Source organism: Ziziphus jujuba, chromosome 4 (assembly GCF_031755915.1).
Source record: "Ziziphus jujuba cultivar Dongzao chromosome 4, ASM3175591v1".
NCBI lineage: Eukaryota > Viridiplantae > Streptophyta > Magnoliopsida > Rosales > Rhamnaceae > Ziziphus > Ziziphus jujuba.
The window spans coordinates 30,597,350-30,618,690 of NC_083382.1; the positions used below are offsets into that span (position 1 = coordinate 30,597,350).

The 21,341-nt window shown below is 33.8% G+C and overlaps 3 protein-coding genes and 1 long non-coding RNA gene across 5 annotated transcripts; 2 read left to right on the forward strand and 2 right to left on the reverse strand.

The window, feature by feature from the left end:
• Positions 1-78: 78 nt before the first annotated feature.
• Positions 79-4,345, reverse strand: LOC107435660 (HIPL1 protein). Of its 2 annotated transcripts, XM_016047288.4 has the most exons (8): positions 4,205-4,345; positions 3,903-4,006; positions 2,733-2,890; positions 1,634-2,404; positions 1,337-1,544; positions 1,014-1,192; positions 686-927; positions 79-590 (listed from the first exon to the last, which is right to left on the reverse strand). In XM_016047288.4, the coding sequence occupies exons 1-8, from the start codon at positions 4,246-4,248 to the stop codon at positions 173-175; spliced, it is 2,124 nt and encodes a 707-aa protein (XP_015902774.1). In that variant the 5' UTR covers positions 4,249-4,345; the 3' UTR covers positions 79-172. The 2 variants fall into 2 exon arrangements, with proteins under 2 accessions (XP_015902774.1, XP_060672516.1); XM_060816533.1 differs by lacking the exons at positions 3,903-4,006; positions 4,205-4,345 and adding an exon at positions 3,060-3,598.
• On the forward strand, positions 3,928-6,770 carry LOC107415611 (pentatricopeptide repeat-containing protein At5g39980, chloroplastic). The gene has a single exon (XM_016023971.4). The coding sequence runs from the start codon at positions 4,197-4,199 to the stop codon at positions 6,246-6,248; it is 2,052 nt and encodes a 683-aa protein (XP_015879457.2). The 5' UTR covers positions 3,928-4,196; the 3' UTR covers positions 6,249-6,770.
• A 2,261-nt stretch (positions 6,771-9,031) lies between these two features.
• On the forward strand, positions 9,032-12,435 carry LOC107435657 (beta-glucuronosyltransferase GlcAT14A). The gene is made up of 4 exons (XM_016047281.4): positions 9,032-9,793; positions 9,910-9,985; positions 10,122-10,237; positions 11,400-12,435. Exons 1-4 carry the CDS (start codon positions 9,214-9,216, stop codon positions 11,912-11,914), a joined length of 1,287 nt encoding a protein of 428 aa, XP_015902767.1. The 5' UTR covers positions 9,032-9,213; the 3' UTR covers positions 11,915-12,435.
• A 2,244-nt stretch (positions 12,436-14,679) lies between these two features.
• On the reverse strand, positions 14,680-17,258 carry LOC132803492 (uncharacterized). Its single transcript, XR_009638790.1, has 2 exons — positions 16,941-17,258; positions 14,680-15,549 (listed from the first exon to the last, which is right to left on the reverse strand). It is a non-coding gene; the product is annotated as an uncharacterized LOC132803492 (long non-coding RNA).
• Between the last annotated feature and the right edge of the window lie 4,083 nt (positions 17,259-21,341).

The window sequence follows — 21,341 nt, forward strand, 5'->3', positions numbered from 1 at the left end:
GTGTAATGTGTAATATCAGCTTGAACAAGTCTTTAATGCATTTAAAATGAAATTTTGTTTTTTATGGGGATGAAAAGGTAAAGTCAATACCACAATAACTGTGGCAACAAATTTTCAATGAATCACCATGACAAAAAGCATTCTTCTCTGTACATGAGAAAGGTACTTTAATTTATAGATTACATGAAACACCAAACATAAACAATGAAATGAAAAAGAGCATCATCTCTAGTAATGAAATGCGAAGCCTCCTACCAGTTGAGGGAGAAGGTGAAGGTGAAGGTGGAGTAGACCTTGGATGTGGAAGACTTGTAGTATTCTCTTTGGAACAAGTGTAATTACAGCGGCTTGGCCGAACAACTCTATATAGACCTGTGTTGGCCAGGATAAAGATGTCCTTTCTGTTATCCTGTCCAAAAGAAAATATGAATCCCAACGAAGGAAGAGAGCTACCATCTTCAACACTGCACTGGATAGGAGAGTCGAGAGCACAAGTCATAGGAATTTTAGAACTAGTGAAGTTTCCACTATCTTTCGGATGTTCTAAACCTGTCCATATACCACCAGCATAGAAATCTGCATACAAGTATCTGCAAATCCAATATAAGTAACATGATTTCAAGAGTCATATTAAGCTGTTAAAAATATAATTAAAGTTTCAATTAATGGTTTAACATAAGCTTACCTTCCATACATGCATGGATCGGTCATGGACCGGTAAAAGTAGCCACCAGTGATTGATGCAGAACCTTCAACCTTATTGACCTCAGAGTGGTTGTAGCCCATTACAGGGAAAATTGTAGTTATGGAGGTAGCAGAAGTATTTCCTCCAGGGGACTCTGGAGGATTGTAAAGAAAAGGTCCTTCATACACACGCCACCCATAGTTTCCACCCTTTGTGACTATATCAACCTCTTCAAACAGATCCTATAGGATTAATGGTTTAAGTATTAGTGGCAATAAAGGATCACAAAAACCAAAATGTAAGATAGAACAGGGTGGAACCTTCCAACCTGGCCAACATCTGCACAGAGGAAGTAGGAAGGCCTCTCTAAGTCGAAGCTGCATCGCCAAGGATTTCTGAATCCTAAAGCCCAAATTTCAGGCTGCAATTCCTTGTCTTCAGAAAATGGATTATCTCCAGGAATAGAATAGTTCCCCCACAGATCAAGGTTAGAAAATCTTGTTGCACCTGACAATAAGTGCATCAAAAGGAAATCTTGCTGATAATGATTTTTCTTTTCCCCATAAAATCAAGAATCTAACAAATGAAAAACCAGATTTTCAGCCTTAAACAATATACTTAATATTTCAATTATAATCTATATATACTTACTTGGAGTGTTATCTATGTCCAGCCTCATTATCTTCCCAAGTAAGGATTTCTTGTTTTGTGCAAAATTGTAAGGGTCACCAGTACCTCCACCATCTCCCATCATGAAGTACAAGTAACCATCCTGGGGTCCAATGAGAATTTGACCACCATGATGAGAAGTAAATGGAAGTCCCATAGTGAATATTCTCCTAACTTCCTTTGGTTTAACCTGAATTTCATGCCAAATCCTATCAATTAGGATCAGTAAGTGATCATAACCACAAAAAGAAACTGCTCTAAAAGTATGCAGAATTTTACCGAAGGTTGTGATGTGGTACCATTGGCAGTGAACTCTGCTATGACACTGTGATATTGGCATGGCTGTGCTCCATTATCAGAGCCAAGCGTCGAAGGATCACATCCCACATCTGAGTTACATGAACATCTTCCTGAACATTCTGACCATTTAACCTTATCACAATTGAACGAAGCAAAGAAACGGCCATTCTCTTGGAAATTTGGATGGAATGCTATTCCCATCAGCCCAAGCGCAGTCTCAGCATATACTTGATCAGTTAAATCAATAAAAGGATTTGATTCATCAATTGCTAATGTTTCTCCTGACCCCTCTTCAGGAACAGTTGCCAGCCATATTTTACCTGCTTGGTTTGATAAGAAGACACGATTAGATCCATCAGGATGGGCTGCCATATTAAGATAGGATCCATTCCCAATCTTCTCAAGGCACATTCCACTTGGGGGACTTGGAATTTCAGTATTGTTTAACGAAACCGGACCACCATCAAAACACACCAAATCATCTTCAGAAGATCCTCCAAATGTACCACAGAAAGAACTTTTTGAATGCCATGTATCAGTCAGCTTGGAAGTAGAATTAAGTGGTTGAGCTACAAAGGGGGAATTTTGTATAGATACATTTTGGCATTTGTTCCAAACTTCTGAGCAAGAGTCAATTAAACCTTGTTGTGACTGGGTGGAGTTTGCTGAAACAGTTGAGTTGCAGAGAACAGGAACTGCACGAGGTTTTGATTCGATTCTGTATAGCTCTGCTGAAAACTGATCACATCTCTGCCCAGCATATGTATACTGTAAGTTAAATAGTGCAATAATATTCCAATAATGGCAACTAACATAAACAAAAGAAGAAGAAAAAACAAAAACGAGAAACTTTGTAGCAAGTTTTCATAAGCAAAATGGAGCAGTAGTGACATCAACCAGAATTCCAAATGAACTGTATCAGCGTGTTTAGTCCAATGCATACATGTCTTCTACTCAAAGAGATTGATCCACTAAAATCACGCTTTAAAGGAATGGACCAATTCAGAGCAGAATGAAAGACTGAAAGTTCTAAATCATTTGGAAATTATTCATCATGTAAACTGGGTCACCGCCTTACCGAGCAAAGTACTGATTTCATAATAGAAGCACAACCAGGATCAGAGATGTTCATTGCTTTAAGTTGATTCTGGAATTGCGATTCTTCAGTGGAGTTACAGCACACACTACCTTCATACTGACAGAAAGTAAGAGGGGTCTTTGGGATGAAAGGTGATCCTGTTTCATTGAAAACACACCTGAAATCAGCCAAATGAATTGAAAACAATACAAGGATTTGGAAACTGAACCAAAACTACTAGCACAGACCAACGCTTAATACAATCAGCAAATATATGAGTTTTTACAGGACTTCCAATTAAGCTTTCTCTCAAAAGTAAGAACTCACTGTTATTAGTACAGAGGGGAAACGAAGAAGAAAAATCAGAAAGTAGAAGCAGGTGATAGAACAGGAAGATTATGGAAAGAACACCACTCATCTCTCTATCTCACAACAAAAAAACTGACAGAAAATAAAAACCGCCACTTGACTTAAGAATGGAGAAATTCTGTCACTTTATCTGAAATGAATGTATATATGGTTATAGAACACAATTGAATTACAGCTAAAGCAGCCTTTCTGGGCATAAACAATTTTCCCAATTGATGTTTTTTTAAATCTATGAAGCTCTCATCCACCTACTTCCAATGGCAATAGTCATGTTACAAAATTCTTATAATGCAACTTTGCAGGTCAGACTTTGAATTCTGTGTCCTATCTGAAAGAAAGTTGACCTTTATCGTTTTTCATAATCCATTGATATTAGAGATCAGAGAAATACCCAAAAAAAAAAAAATATATATATATATATATATAATATAATGAACCATTTAATATCAATTTAGAACCTTCAAATTTTGGTGTTGGTTGACTTTCCTGCAACTCTCAAAATAAAATATAGTGGACTGGGGAGACAAGGGCCAAGAAACTCACAAGTAGTCGAACATTAATAATATATACCAAAAGCAGATGAACAAGCTACAAATGGGCTCAAATCAATTTATCAAAAAAAAAAGTGGGCTCCATAAAAATGCCCAAGCAAAGTCTTAATAAAACAAACAGAATAATGCAGGCTAATATGTGATGTACAATGGAATATAATTTGTACCAAGAAAATCATATGGAACTCTTTCCAGATAATAAAAATTATTTTAAAGTAGGATATAAAAATAGAAGTAAAATTGATCTAACCCAAACAAACCGATGTTGGTTCTGTTAGACTGTCGCAGAGAGCCAGAAGTAAGTGTTGTACGGCGTGAATAGTGATGGTTGTGCTGCTGCAAAATATCACAATTCTACAACAAAACAAAGAGTGGATATTTGTCTGAATAAAATCGTGGATTGAAAAGAAGTTTCAGATGCTATAACATAAACCCCCTAACATAAAGACTGGGTTTCGAAATTGGAACCAGTCAGTGACCGATCCAAGTTATCAAATTTGTATATTTTTTCTGTAATAATTTTGTGAAAAGAAAAAAAAAAAAAATGTGTACTTTCTCGTTATCCTCTCCTTCCGTGCAAGTAGGAACAGTCCCATCTTCTTCTTTCTCTCTCCCTGTATTGCCGTCCATTCCCATTGAGGCCAGTAATTACGCCGGCATATCCTTCACCTTCAGGAACAGAAGAAAAAAGCCAAGGCTTGTCAAGGTCTTAGCTTTCTCGAAAGCCAAAGATGTCTGGAGGAGAACACCGACGTACGAAACTACACCGTTTGATCAACTTCCCGACAACTTCCAGCGTAGGAAACGACAAGGGCCGGCGTATTTGGATCACAGCGTGGATATGGATGAGCTTTTGGTCTCAATTGGGCAGACCCAGAACGAGCATGAACTGTATTCTCTTCTCTCACCCTACAAAGGAAGGCAGCTTTCGATAAAGTTCATGGTTTCGCTGCTCTCGCGCGAGTCCGATTGGCAACGGTCGCTCGCTATTCTCGATTGGATTAATGAAGAAGCTCTGTACACTCCCTCCGTGTTCGCTTACAACGTTGTTATTCGTAATGTGCTTCGTGCCAAGCAGTGGGAAATCGCACATGGATTGTTTGAAGAAATGCGACAGAGAGCATTAGCGCCCGATAGATATACTTACTCTACGCTTATTACTTATTTTGGGAAAGAGGGTATGTTTGATTCTGCCCTTTCTTGGCTCCAGCGAATGGAGCAAGACCATGTTTCTGGTGATCTCGTTTTGTATAGTAATTTGATTGAGCTTTCGAGGAAGTTATGTGACTATTCAAAGGCAATCTCCATTTTTACGAGATTGAAGAGGTCTGGTATCACCCCAGACCTTGTTGCTTACAACTCCATCATTAATGTGTTTGGAAAAGCTAAGCTCTTTCGAGAGGCTCGTCTTCTGCTTAAGGAGATGAGGGCGGTGGGTGTTTTTCCTGATACTGTTAGCTACTCTACTCTTTTAAATATGTATGTTGAGAACCAAAAGTTTGTGGAGGCACTCTCTTTGTTCTCCGAGATGAATGAAGTCAGGTGCCCACTTGATCTTACAACTTGTAATATTATGATTGATGTTTATGGGCAACTGGATATGGCCAAAGAAGCTGACCGGTTGTTTTGGAGCATGAAGAAGATGGGAATTGAACCTAATGTTGTTAGTTATAATACCCTTTTGAGGGTTTATGGCGAGGCTGAGCTTTTTGGAGAAGCCATCCATCTCTTCCGATTGATGCAGAGGAAGGATATTGAGCAGAATGTTGTCACCTACAACACCATGATTAAGATTTATGGTAAATCTCTAGAGCATGAAAAAGCTACAAACCTTGTGCAAGAAATGCAGAAGAGAGGGATTGAACCAAATGCTATTACATACTCAACAATAATATCTATATGGGGTAAGGCAGGGAAATTGGATCGAGCGGCAATGTTGTTCCAAAAGTTGAGGAGCTCAGGGGTTGAGATTGATCAGGTCCTTTATCAGACAATGATTGTAGCTTATGAGAGAGTAGGTTTGGTTGCTCATGCTAAGCGTTTGCTTCATGAGCTCAAGCGTCCAGACAATATCCCTAGGGAGACTGCAATTACCATTCTTGCTGGAGCTGGTCGGATAGAAGAGGCTACATGGGTTTTCCGTCAGGCTTTCGATGCAGGGGAGGTGAAGGATATATCTGTCTTTGGTTGCATGATAGATCTTTTTTCGAGAAACAAAAAGTATGCAAATGTCACTGAGGTGTTTGAGAAGATGAGAGAGGCTGGATACTTTCCTGATTCTAATGTGATTGCACTTGTATTGAATGCTTATGGAAAATTGCGGGAGTTTGAGAAGGCAGATGCTATTTATAGGGAGATGCAGGAAGAGGGGTGCGTTTTCCTGGATGAAGTTCACTTCCAGATGCTCAGTCTGTATGGTGCAAGAAAGAATTTTAAGATGGTAGAGTCACTGTTTGAGAAGCTGAACTCTGATCCTAACATGAACAAGAAGGAGCTGCATCTTGTTGTTGCCAGCATCTATGAAAGATCAAATAGACTTAATGATGCATCCCGAATCATGAGCAGGATCAGTGACAGACGAATCTTGACATCGTGAACACAGTGGAAAAGTTGTTATCCAATAATCCTTTCCCCCATTTGTTGCAAGTCGCATGGTTAATCTGTAAATATTATTCTCTCGAGTGTTGTTCAGATGGCTTTCTTGTCTCATCTTCAATTTATTTGTACGATAAACAAAATATCATACTTGTGGAGGTGATCATGTAAATTGGCCAATATACGAAGAGGTTTGTCATGATTTAGATCAATAAATGAGAGACCTGTTCTATGTGGAAGATTGAGGAACTGGATTATGAAGAACATGTGTTCAAGTTCAAATGAAAAGGTTGAAATGTAGAATACAAGTTTGACTTAAAACCCTTTATCTGAAAGTACGAAAGAATTCTTGTAGGGGAAATTAGTTATTATTCCATTAGATGTAATTTAGGAAGGCTGGTTAATTTTTTTCTTATAAAGAATGTTGTTTCTGAGTCCAGTTGAAGATGATACAGCCACAGCATAGTTACTGAACTTATTGCTCAATTGAATATATGATATGTGGATACCTTGCTTTGTAGTTCAGGCATTCTATATTCCTGTACAAAAATACATTTAAAAATACTAGCATTGATCCCTCTCTCAAATACGTTAATCTTGCGGTGTTCCACATGCCTAGATGCTGCATGACAAAAATACATAAAAGTAGCTCTTTTTAGTTATTGCTGGTAGTCCTATCCTACTTATATATTTTACTTTGGGATGCTGCAAAAGTAGATTAATTTGGAGCCCATTTCCTATTTTTAAGATAAACAATTGCAAGTGAAATAGGTAATCTACCTTGGGAAAAGGCATTGATGAGGAGGAGAAATTGCATAAACCAAAGGGTTAGGCCATTGAAAGAAAATTTTCATCCTCATCCACCAGGAAAAAAAAAAAGAAAATGATGATTGTTCTTTTTTTCTGTGTGCAAAGGGTACACCTTGTTTTCTAACTCTTTGGAAAAGAATAATCTTGACTATGAAACACAAATCCCATTGCGGTTTGTGTGACATCTCATCAGATCTATTAGGTATCCGATAAAATTTTCCAGGTAGGTTGGCAGGTCAGCCATGAGAGAGTTGGGGTCCACAGTTGATTTCCCGTGAATCTTTTTTTTTTTTTTTTTTTTGAAAAAAGAAAAATATAGTATATTATTGGGTATGGTACGGATACTTATGCACACATACCATCCCAACCGAAATAAATAATAATTGAATTAATATTGAAATATATTAATAAAATAAGAAGTTAACCGTCGCACCATCACAATCAACGTTTTAAAGGCTGCTTGTTATTTGAAAGGATCATTATCTTTGTGGTTACTCAATCACATTGACATCTTACATTACTTTGTTAAAATTTAAAAAAAAAAAAAAAAAAAAAAGATAATTGGGGCTTTGTTTGGCTATCGGTGCAAATCCAATGGATTTAGCATATAATATATAAAAAGTGGTGGTACATTTTTTTGTTATTTTTTTATTTTTTGGTGGAAGAGTGGTGGTACATTCACATAGAATGATTAGGAGAAGCATATTAATAAAAACATGACACCCAAGAACTTGATTCCTACTCTTCTTGCTGCAAATCATGGCCTTTTCATTTTGCTTTTAATTATTGTGGCGAGGACTATGCTTTATTATTTGGATTTTTCTGGTTACACTCTATGGAAAATGAATGTGTCAGAAAAAAAAAAAGCCGTTTTAAGGTAAATATTGAACTGTTAAAAATACAAAAAAAAAATGGTAAACTTTGAAGAATGATGTTTTTGCTTTTTTCAAAATAAAAAAAAAATAGAAATTTAAGTCACGAATTTTAGAATGGGATATTGGTAGTTTATTTTGTCAAAAAATAGTGTACCATATACGGCATTTTGAATTAGATTTTTGTCATGTTATTGATCCTAAATTCCTAATTCCATTTCCAAAAAATTCCAAAATAGGATACAAGTCAAAGGACTAAATATTTGTCATTATTTTAAAAGTTATAAACTTAAACTTACAAATTCCACAATCGTGAATCTTTTGCACCTTCTTAGAAATTGTTGAACAAGAATCCAAACAGGTACAAAAATTCCTGTGAGTTTATTAATTTTCTAACAATAAATTTATAGTTTTGAAGACAAAAATTTTATCACATTCAATCAAATTGATTTAAAACTTGTTTAAATAACGGAAGGGTATTTTGTCCCAAAAAAAAGAAGACAGAATTTAATTTATATATATATATATATTATTTTCCAATTTAAAAAAAAAAGTATACAGAATTTTGAATCAAAATTTGTCTTTCTCATCAAATCATAATCCCATTTAAAAAAAATATTATAATAATCAAATATACATATATTTCTTACTATATCAAAATTAAAATTACAGATTTGCACATAAAATTACAGATTTGCACAATCTTAATCTTTTTTTTTTTTTTTGGATGTTCATAAATTTGATTTTAAATTAGAATCCAACAGTGAAGTCAAAGGGTAGGTAAATGCTCAACTGAAATTTTAATTAGTCAACCAACTTATACAAAAGGAGTTTAGCCTAACACCATCTTTGCCGCAACTGTCACGGCGAGAGACTACAAATCCCTGTACTGTTCTTCAAGACTTGAGTCGTTTCGTCTTCTATATGCAGCAAAACGACATCATATTTAAATCTTAAAAAAAATAAAATAACATTGGTAAAAAGAAAAAATTAAAACCAAAAAAAAATTAAAAATTTTTTTTTGAAGAATTAAAAGCCCAGCTTTGCACTTAAAAGGATACATACCTGATACCCATCTCAAAGAAAGAAGAGAACTCACTCTTCAACTACCCACCAGCTTGACATTTTCCCTCACTTTCCCACCTCATAGAAAACTCACAGAAGCTTTGTTTCTCTTTCATCTCTATTGGGTAGAATTGGTATTTAGAAACAGAAAGAGAGAGAGAGAGAGAGAGAGAGAGAGAGAAAGAGAGAGGGGTGAGGGGGAGATTTGGAGGTGAAGAGATGAAGAGGCTAAAGAGCTATTACATGCATCTGAGACACCATCAAAGCATGGAGAGAAAGTGGATCTTCCCATTAGCTATCGGTTCCATAGTTTCACTTTTTCTTCTATTCCTCACGACGCTAACCTCACCCGATGGTACGCCTCTTCTTCCGTTCTACCGCTCCATTCCGACATCGAATTCCGTTTTCGTTGAATCGAAGCTGCACCCAGTTCCCATTTCTTATCTCCCTCCGCCTCCTCGTTTCGCTTACCTCATATCTGGTTCCAATGGCGATGGAAAGATGCTCAAGCGCACCCTTCAGGCTCTCTATCATCCCCGTAACCGCTATGTCGTGCACTTGGACCTCGAATCGCCTCCCGAAGAGCGATTGGATCTGCAGAATTACGTTAAGGACCACCCCACTTTTGTCAAATTTGGTAACGTGAAGATGATCACCAAGGCCAATCTCGTCACTTATCGGGGACCGACTATGGTGGCTAATACGCTTCATGCCGCTGCGATCTTGTTGAGGGAAGACGGCGATTGGGATTGGTTTATCAATCTCAGTGCCTCGGATTACCCTCTTGTTACTCAGGATGGTGGGTTTTAATGGTTATGCTTCATCGGTTTTTGATTTGGGGATTGGGTTTTTTTTTTTTTTGAATTAATTTTGTGCTCAATGTGATTGATTCCTTATTTGGTTTTGATTGGTTAGATCTGCTACATACGTTTTCGTACTTGCCGCGTGATCTCAATTTCATCGACCATACCAGTAATATTGGCTGGAAAGAGTATGTGAATATTAGTTTTTGTTCTTTCATTTTGCACTTGTTTATGTTTTCTTATTTTGTTTCTTGTTCTTTGCTCTTTTCCCTCTTGTGTGGGTAAAAGTTGTCTTATTGATTTTTGTAATATTCTTATGTGTAGGTACCAACGGGCAAAACCGATAATTATAGATCCGGGGTTGTATATGACAAAGAAACAAGATGTTTTCTGGATTACACAGAGGAGAAGTGTGCCGACCGCCTTCAAGCTTTTTACAGGTTAAAGCAAATGCAATTCATTTTCGTCTATTCTATGTTCAAAATAAAGAGCTATGTCATTAAAAGTGCTATTCTATTGATTTCACTAAATACTATTTATCAAGAAGTAAAGCATCGATTAGACATCCAAATCAAATACATTGTTTAGAAGTTAGAATAAAATTAAGAAACTTGTTGCGTATGAACATTTTTCAAAATGGCTTGTTGTTTTGTTTACAAAAATATTTAGAATATCAATTAGAGAGGCTTTCCATTTAAAGAGACATGTTTTATTTTTAAATTAATTTGCTGGAAGGAGTATAGTAACCTACTCTGAGCTGGACAGAACTAGATAAATAATTTGGCTCTGCTTATTTTTTATTTTTTTATTTTTTCTTCAGGATAATATTACAAGATGAGAATAAACTTTGAGAGGTTTCTTGTATAAAGAGAAACGTCGTTTTAGTGATCTCCATAACATCGTTGTTGCAATAGTTGAAATCGATATAGGATGCATAAGAATTTAGAGAATGGGTGGCACTTCTAGAGGATAAAACTATTTCAAGGAAAACTAGTTATCTTTCAAAGAGTTATCCTTTCTTCTATATAAACTTTTATGAGGTTTATTAATCTATGCATTACATTTTAGTATCTAGGAATTTTGTCTATATGAGAACTATATGGAAACAGTGATAACTTACTTGTAGCACCCTGGGAATTTCATCTATATGAGAACTATATGTAAACAATGATACCTTTTGGATTATGCATAGAAAAATTAGTTAGGGTGGACCTACTCTATTCTGTAGGAACCATGCAATGTATGCATGTCTGTCTTGCTTGTAGTTATATCCTGCACTTACATATTTTACTTTCTACTTGTTTGATGATCATTTTGTAGAACATTGACTATCCTTTATCTCTCTAAGAGGCTCAACTTTATATGTAAAGAATTTAGTTTTATGTCAATAATTTGGAACAGCTTGGATGTTGAAAGATTCACCCACATCACCGAATCTGCTTTGCTGCAGATGATTTATTCTGAGTAGGTGCAATGTGTTGGTTTGCATAGATTTTGTATTATACATCATTCTGAACTTATTGATATATTAACATTTTGGGAATAATGGAACTTAACATAGTACTAGAACCTTGTTATTAACCACAATGTTGCCTTCTTTAGGTTCCGCTTGGATGGTGCTTTCTAGGCCTTTCATTGATTACTGCATATGGGGATGGGATAACCTACCGCGAACTGTTCTCATGTACTATTCCAACTTTATATCATCCCCAGAAGGATACTTTCACACGGTCATTTGTAATGCTCAAGAGTTCCGCAACACAACTGTGAATTCTGACCTCCACTTTATATCATGGGATAACCCTCCAAAGCAGCATCCCCACCATCTTGACCTTGCTGACATGCGAAAGATGGTTGACAGTAATGCTCCTTTTGCAAGGAAGTTCCTGCAAGACAATCCAGTGCTTGACAAAATTGATTCCACGCTCTTGAATAAGGGTCCAGGCATGCTTGTTCCTGGTGGTTGGTGCATAGGAAGTAAGGAAAATGGAACTGATCCGTGCTCTGTTATTGGTAATACCACAGTCCTCAGACCTGGCCCTGGAGCAAAAAGGCTGGAAGTTTTAATCAGCTCTCTATTGTCAAGTGAGAATTTTCGACCAAGACAGTGCAAATAACAAGGTCCCCGAACTTTTTTAGGAAGTGATTCTTGTGCAAATTGAGTTAGTTTTACTTAAAGATGGAAGCAGGCACGATATTACAGTGATAAAGAAAATGGCGAAAGTAATTAAGACACATCTCTGCTTTACAGATTGCCAAGGATGAGATGGATTTGGCAGAATGATATGGATTACATATAGCGCTGTGACTGATTCCTACTGTGATGACATGGTATGCGAGCACGAACTGATCACTAGGGTAGCACACATTTTCACCTTTTGTATTTTGGAAAACCTTTGAAACTGTATTTACCATGGTCCAGCCAGTTTTCATGCAGTAGTAAGTTTTGTTGTGGACCAAATGATGTTTTGTAAGAATTAATGGGAAAAATGAGTGTCTGGAAGAAAAAAAATTAAAGAAAACGAATCATCCTTGCGTGATTCTATCTTTAATTCAGGAATGGTTTCCATCATATTGAAAGGGAAATTTGGTGTTTGCTAAACATGTTTAGTAGGCACATATAATAATTATCCATGCACACCTGCCTTATATGTCTTTCTTTTGAGGAAATTATCAACTGCTCTGTATTCTGCTGCAATATACTGCTAAAACTTTCTCGTCAAGCAAACGTCTTTGGCGAAAGGGACCGTTAAAATGTTTGAGATTTCATTTTGTAGGCACCATTATAAGTTATAACGTTTGAGATTTCCTTTTGTTGGTTTGTTGCTTTCTAAATTGCGTGCAAAGACAATAAAGGAATCACGGTCATTTGGAATGAAACCAAACACGTTATTATTGCATTTGGGTTTTGTTTTTCCTTTCATCACGAGTTTGGTTTGATTTGTTAATTGGATTAATCTAAACCTGTTTCTGCATGAAAAAAAAGATTTGACAATTTTATCGTCAAATATTTGTGAACAAGTAAGCCCTTTGATGATTAAAAAAAGAAAAGCCCTCTTATTTATTTGTTTATTTTAATTAATGGTTTATTGATGTTCATATGTTCACACTTTTTTCGACCTTCGAGTTTGCTGAGGGTTTGCTTGTTTAGCAAGTGAATGGGCAGCTTAATTACCACCCACCCACCCCCCACCCAAAACCAAAAAAAAAAAAAAGAAAAAAAAAAAAAAAAAAAAAAAAAAGAGGAAAAACAAAAACAAAAAGTGAATGGACCGGTTCGGAGTCTCAGATTCTGAAGCAGGCCTCTCCTTTTCAGCTTTGTAAGCCCATGTAATGAACATCTTTTGCGGCAGCCTGTACCCAATGGGTCCGCATCAGTTTTGTTTCTTTTTTTTTTTTTTTTTTTGGTGGGGTATTAGGAAATGAATTAATGAAGGAATTTATGGAATCCAAAAGGAACAATGAAAATGGAATTTTCATCTCCATCTTCTTCTTATGTAAATTATTTGTTTCTTAGTTAATTTCATCGTTAGTTGCCTATATATATATATATATATATCAAAGCAAATGACAAAAAGCCCAATAAAAAGCAGAGTAATAATGATTTACAATTTCATTGAGGATAAATAATTGAGGGAAAAGTCTTCAAGGAGCATTATTGAGGCTGTGCAGCTGGACCCCTTTACCCTGGACATAATTAATATGATGATTCGTTTCTACGTCTTATATATATATATATATATATATAAACATCGGTGTTTATTATCATGGAACAAATGGAACAATTAATAATGTTCATGGATGGGATGGCATGGAAATATTCACGCCGATAAAGTGAATAGGCCGTTGAAGCCAAAACTTATTTGATTTGTCAACTTATATATATATATATACATATTAACTAACCTATTCATAAAAAAAAAAAAAAAATGTATATATATATATATAACTGGCACCCCTTGGTTGCTTTTCGGTGATAATGGTTGCTTTTCGGTGATAATGCATGCACCAATTTGAGACATCCAAACACCAATCTATATATATATATATATATGAAAATTCTATAATAAGGACGGTCAATATGAGAATCGCAGTATTAGTGACAGTTTTTTATATTATTAACGATATTTTTTTAAAAAATTATTATCATCACCAATACTGTAATCTGTATGAGTACCATCCACACCATAGACGGGACTGTATATATATATATATATTATATATCTGTGTACAGAGTCCAACATATACACCTTTACTTATAATAGTGCGCAAAGTGTACTTTTTGCCGGGAGGGAATGAGAAAATGTAAGTAAATTGAGTACGATGTAGCTTAGATGACACATGCATTTCACGAGGCCAAAATTGAATAGTCATTGTGATTGCCTAGCGGATAGTAGGAGCTAGCTTGCACGCTCTATTATTAATTTCCTTCATTTGTGCTTTACAGCTCACAAAGATTCTCTCTCTGATAGATTCTCTTTTGGTTGTGTTTTTATCTTCAAAAGTTTTTAGTATTCGCTAATGTATTAATCAATTAAAACTTACATAAAAATTAATCTGAGTGCTAAACATCAGTTCGTGCTAAACATCAGTTCCCAATTTGCAATTAATTAATCACAATATATACATATAAGTTTTTAATGAATCAAAAAAAAAGTATTTGCTGAATAAAGTTTATATGCATCATTACCAGTAATAAAAGGAGTACTAATTCTGCATAATATTTAGTAATACATTAGAAAATAATCAAATTTCCTTGATAAAAGATTACAAATTTTATTTTGGATAATAATCCCTATTATTGATTTTTTTATCATTCATATTCTTTTTCCATCACTTTTGGAACGCTAGAGTACTTTATGTGCTCCAAGTAGCGGTCATAGATCAACTATTGAAAGCATTGCATTGAATCATGTTAACGAAACATCCTCATATGTCACCCTTCGTCTAGACAGGCAATTAATTACTTTGTATAAAAAAATATATAATCTCTATATATGATTTCCTAAAAATATATTTAACAAAATAAAACAAAAAGAAATCAACACCACGCAAACGGGATGGGTTTCTGCAGCTTGATTTCCCCTCCCCCCCTAAATAACCTTCACAAAGCTGCAGATGTATCTAAAATCCTTGTTATGCAAGCTCATACAGGTTGCATGGTCGGCAAGACCAAATGGAATCAATTTATAGCATGTTTTCTCTTTTCCTTTCTCTTGTTCCTATCAAAATCTAAGAAATTAAGCCGCTAAGATAAACTCCTATTTTTAGATACATATTGGTAAAATTAATAGTAAATTCAGGAAAATGAGAGAGTAAGTACCTTGTTTCTGAAAGGCTAGCTTTTGGGAAAGACGATGAGGAAGAAATGGGTAAGAAATTGGAGGGGCTTTAGTCGACGAGAGATGAAGCCTGGTGGTAAAAACCAAAAAAACCACAAAACAAAAGGGGCTTTGTGTTTAATTAAGCGATAATTAATCACATTTGGCGTCATCTCTCCCGCGACTAAAGACCCTTTCTAATCCCTTTATTAATCCACCCCGGCTATTGATGCTCCACTAGTACTACTCTTCATGAGGATTGTGTGTGTGTGTGTGTGTACATATATATATATATGTGTGTGTGTGTGTGTGTCTGTATATATATATATATATATGTGTGTGTGTGTGTCTGTGTGTCTGTGTGTGTTTGTATGTGTGTGTGTGTGTGTGGATATTGGAGGTGGCAAAGTACTCCAACTTTCTTTTTCTCTCTGCAAATGACATTACAGGAAGGTTAGTGCTGGGGAAGCTAATTTAAGTAATTAATATTATAAGAAAACCTTATCTACTAGGAAAAAGAAAAATATAATGCATATGCGTGATTCAGATATCTCAATTTTATATGTCTATCATGATTTTTTTTTTTTTTCTATGCAACTAGCAAGTCAATGAATTATTCACAGCTGGAGATGATATAAGAAAACCCCTTGTTGATTTATAATATTATATATGTTTATTTATTTTAAGGTAAATGCATATCTCATCACCTTTATATGTGACGTTATGTTGATGATGAATACACATGACACCTAATAAATAAGTAGCTGACTACCTAGTCCATAATATGGCCATCAATTCCCTCTTTCCCTCTCTCTCTCTCTCTCTCTCTCTAGATCTCTTTCTCGCTCAATATATAATTATATATGTATCTCCAAATTGAACTTTTTTAAATAAATCAATTTCAAGTAGTTTGTTTAAGATGCTTAAAATTATATTTAAATGATCTTGCTAGCTAGTTGTCTTTCAATTAGCTAGCTGGTAGCTAGGCTTTATTTAATTAAAGATGCCTGCACGAAAATATATAAAACATTGTTTATTTTGATGTCTATACATACAGTGGAGAGATTTCAAGCGCAGTTTTGATGGAAGAAAAAATTAAATATAAGAAAGCAGGAAAGCACAAAAAGAGCAAGCATGTAACGGTATATATTATAACACATCTATAATGCAGATATATATACTACATGTAATCATTCGTACATGTTCGTGCTTCTTGCGATGAAGCCTTCAATGTCATACGCGGACACACCGACCGTAATGTCATTGTGCCCGTATATTACGGCAAACATATATATATATATATATATATTATTAATTTAAAATGTATGCGCACATGTAATCCACCACCCAATTATATGTTAAATATGGCAGATTACATGTAAATATATTTGATATCATATACATATATATATATATATATATAGGATTTTTTTTATGGTACAAAAGTGCAAAAATGATAATTTTTTAAAAAACTATCGTGAATATTATTATATAAAAATAATTATTTTTTTAAAAAATTATTATTTTAATGATATCTACACAATAAAAATATATAAATATCCATACCATAAAATTATTATATATATATATATATATAATAATAATAATAAAATTAATATATTATATATTATATATCAATATATAGAAAAATTCTATCATATAGATTTCTCTTTTTATTAAAATGCAAATATCATATATCTCTTACTAAATTATATATGATCAAAGTTTTGATTATATACAGTCTTCTGAAATTATACCATATCTATTTTTCTAACAAAATCCGAACATCTGAATAATAGAATAACTCTGTATGTATGTTTACCTTTTATAATTAAGCAAAATTGGAGAAAGCCCATCAGAGGAAGTGCAGGGGTACTCGTCGCGTGAGGATGGCACCAGCAGACACGTTTGCCATATATACAAACTGACACACACATATATACATATAAAATTTTTAGCTACTGCAAGTGGTGCCCAATTACATACAATCATACAATAATATATATATATATATATATATGTATGTGATGGAAGCTGGACGTCCAACATAAAATTTCAATATATATACATATTACTACGTACGGCTAGTGCCATCTCTCCTGCGACGAGAATCCCTCAACCCCTAATATATGTATCTTTAATTTCCTCTGGCTCCAGCTACCTTGGCTTACATGCCTATATATATATATATATGTGTGTGTGTGTGTGTAATATATATGCCCAGGCAATTAATTAATAACGAAATAACAGAATAATTTCCACGCATCTACATATTTCACATGTGAAACTTCTAATCATCCGCCAAGAAAATTGTTTGGAAGACGTTGGCTTTATATAACTTTTAAACAAATGAGAGAAAAGTCATTTCCATTCTCCTTCTTCTTCATTTCGTTTGAAATCTTCGTTTTTTTGACTGACCAAAATATCTTAAAGAAAAATTGGAGAAAATACAACAAACATTTCAACCCAATATAATATGAAGGATTATATACGTCATTTGGAATAATATTCAAGGGCTGCGGGAAGTTTTGATGACAAGTTAAGGGGTAATTAACGCATGTTTTCCAAACCTTTTTTTTTTTTTTTTTTTTTGCATTTTGCTTTTCTACCAAACCTTTTTATCATCTTATATTAATACTAGATTTTAGAATTTTTCTTATTAATCAATGGGCCCGGAGTAGGGGACCTTCGCGTAACTTATCACGAATTTTACAAGAAATTAATAAGCACTTGTCCAACAAAATATACTACCCACCACACCGCCCTAAATGTTACTTTTAGTTTGAATAAAGTTGGGTTAATATTTTAATTTAACATTTGGGTTACTAGGATGAATTTCCTATTAAGTTTTATTAAATTTACAATTTGATCCTTAACTAAAAATTGGTGTTATTTAAATTAATTGCAAAATGTAATGAAAAAAAATCAAATTAATTAAGTAAAAACTTCTAATTGGCACATCCACATCTGCTTTGATCAATTTAATTAGCATTTGTATTCTCCAAATAAAGATTATGTTTATGTGGCCACTAAAATACTAACATTAAATTGCAACTAGAAAATGTTAATTTCACGGGAGCAAAAAGTATAGGAGAATTTGACCCCAAAAAAAGAAAAAAAAAAAAAAAAAGGTATAGGAAAAAGGTAGTTATAACGAAGTAGAAATACAAATCAAACATTAAGGGAGAAAAAAAAAAGTTTGCGAATTGTCTGATTATATGTATACTTAAGAATCTAAGGATTGTGAAAATGACAATTTAAGCATTTGATTTATTTTTAAATTTATTCATTTTTCTATAAAATTATTGTGAATCTTAAGGGATATGAAATTTTAGTGCATGTGTCCATATTCGTAGACTAGTAGTTGCCACATGGCTTTTTTTTTTTTAGAAAAGTTGTTGTTGCCACATCCATTTGTTATTTAATTCAGTGGATTAATTAAAATGTTGGAATATCTAAAACAAAAACGAAAAAAGAAAAAAGGGGATTGACCCAGATTGTTCTGATATGCTCCGTTCTCAAATTGATTAATTTTCCTAATGGGTGCTTCCTTTTACAGGGTCAAAACTTTCTCCTTAACACTGTATTATACATAGAATTACTTTTTAATCAATTTGCAGTAGTCACCAACCGCTGATGATATCCTCAGGCAATCCTTCCTCAACCGGTGCTGGCAAATTTTATTTTATTTTATTTTTTTCATTTTTATTCTTTTTGAAATTTTTTTTATTTTTTTATTTTGTTGGATAGGGGTTAATATCCTTCAATTATATGCAACAACTTGGCAGCCGCCACTGACCAGAAAATTACCATTAATGAAAGCTAATGAATCTCAAAAGGGATGCCCAATGAAAAAGAAGTAGCTTTTGCCAACTGGTCAAAGTCTGTCAATTTTTACCATCTTATGTCCAGCTCACTATTCAATTTATTATTATTATTATTAAAGAATTTATCTCCCATGGCCACTGTTTCTCCTTCTCCATGTCCATGATGGTCACGGATTTAAAACTCGGCTTCTGTCAATAATTATGAGTCGTCCATCACCATTACAGCACCAAAATCTGTCAGGGGAGTGGAAGAAGAACCCATTTCATGAAACCCTTCAAAGAGTTTTCAGAAATTAACCCATAAAACATAAAACATTATTTTTATTTTTACTTTTTTTTAGATAAATTATTTTCTTTTAAACTAAGCGTAAAGAAGAGGAAGATATATATATATATATATATATATATATATATATATATATATATATTTATATATGTATATATACTTTTATGGGTTTAAGCGCTATATTTCCAGGTGCTATGTTGGTTTGGATTTTTCTGTTTTATCTATGTTATGAGCTTTTTTCTCGAAATATACTGAGCTCAATCTTTTGTGTCTAAATTGATTATTCTTGGGTGTCCCATGCTTGCTTGAAGGAAAGAAAATGGTTGTGAAACCTATCACCTATCTCAAATTCAAGAAATTTTGAAGCCAATCATACCAATCGGAAATCTAACGCAAAGGGAAAAAATCAGAAGAATCCTAACAATCCAATCCACATACATTAAAGCAAGGTTTGAAAAAGAAAAGAAAACAAAAAGAAAAAGAAAAGCTTATTGTTGCAGAGACAGTACAAAAGGGTTTTTGAAAGCCCTAATCTAATTTCAGTCCTGACGAGAGAGAGAGAGAGAGAGGAAGAGTGAGAAAGAAAGAAAAAGAATGTTTTCACTTTTCAAAAAATTTTAAGAAAATCAACGGGATGACGTGGTAAAATTTCGAGACGTGGCATTCAATCAGTAGCACTTGATCTGATACCATTGTTTCAAACAAGTTTTTCTCCAGTTGTACGCAACTCTCACCTTGGGAACAGCTCCAAGGAACAATATTGAATAATGGCCAGTAGGGTTAATCCCATTTGTGCTAATCAGGTTTGGATTTTAGGGGGAAAAAAAAAAAAAAAAGAAGTTAATTACCATCCACCAATTTATATCAAGCCGAAAATATTTTTTTAATATGACCTTTTTTGTTTATTGCAAAATAAATAAATAAAAATAACAATAATGAAAATAAATGATACTTTCTTTTTAGTTATATCCAATACGAGTATAAATACAATCTATTCCCAGTTATTAATGAAAGTTAAGCATTACAAAGATGAACATATATTACTGTATATCATTAATCTCAAAATAAAATTTATCTTATTTTATTAAATTAAAATTTATTTCTAATAACCATTAAATTACATAAATGTTAGAATTAAAAATTTACAATATAGTTAAATAAGAATTTAACAGTATACTAAAATTTAAAAATAAATTTTATTAAAATTTAATAATAATAAATATAATTTTAAATCTTAACTTTTATATTTGAAAAAAAAACAAAAATTTTATATAATTTTCATATTAAAAATTTAATTTAAATCTGTTATTGGCATTGGATTTGGAATTAAAATTCAAAATTATTACCAGTACTCGTTGTTAATTGGATTGTTGCAAGAAGATATATATATATATATATATATATATGAAAAATGCTAATTATTAGTACATGAAACATTATTGAGACCTATAAGCCCTGTGATTTTTTGTAATCCTCTCTGTAATCATACTCATGGATGGTTGCATAATTCGGTTTTCCCAACCTGTCCACCATGGCATGGGCGCTGACTCTTCCTTCCTTTCCTGCTTTGCTTTGCGAGTCGGGTTTTACTCTTCTACGGAAATTGCCAGTGTAAGGAGCAACCAATTTACTTGTTAAATAGAGAAACTATAAGTCTTTATGATTATTCCAGCAGACGGACAGAGACGATTGCCTTTAATTATAAGTCTTTATAATTACTAGACGCCCATTGGAGTGAAAGGGAAAGTGAAAGAATTTTACATCATAATTAACAATTAGATGTATATAAAAAAATAATAATAAATTATAAATTAATATGCAAATATATAAATTCGACATGGTCCATCTCGCTCCAATAAGTCATTGAAAAAATAATGAACGAAATTAGTTAAGTCTTAAACTGGATAAATTAGTAGTGAAATGAACTTTTAAGTACATAATACTGTCGCTTAAAAACCATCAACTTTCCTATCCTGATCGAAAAGTTGACTGCTGGCCATGTTTAGTAGGACCACAGAGAAAAATAAAAATACTAAATAAATAAACAAAGAATGAAAGCGGAGTTTGGGTACGTACAGTGGGCTAACAGATTAAGAAGACGGAAAAGCAT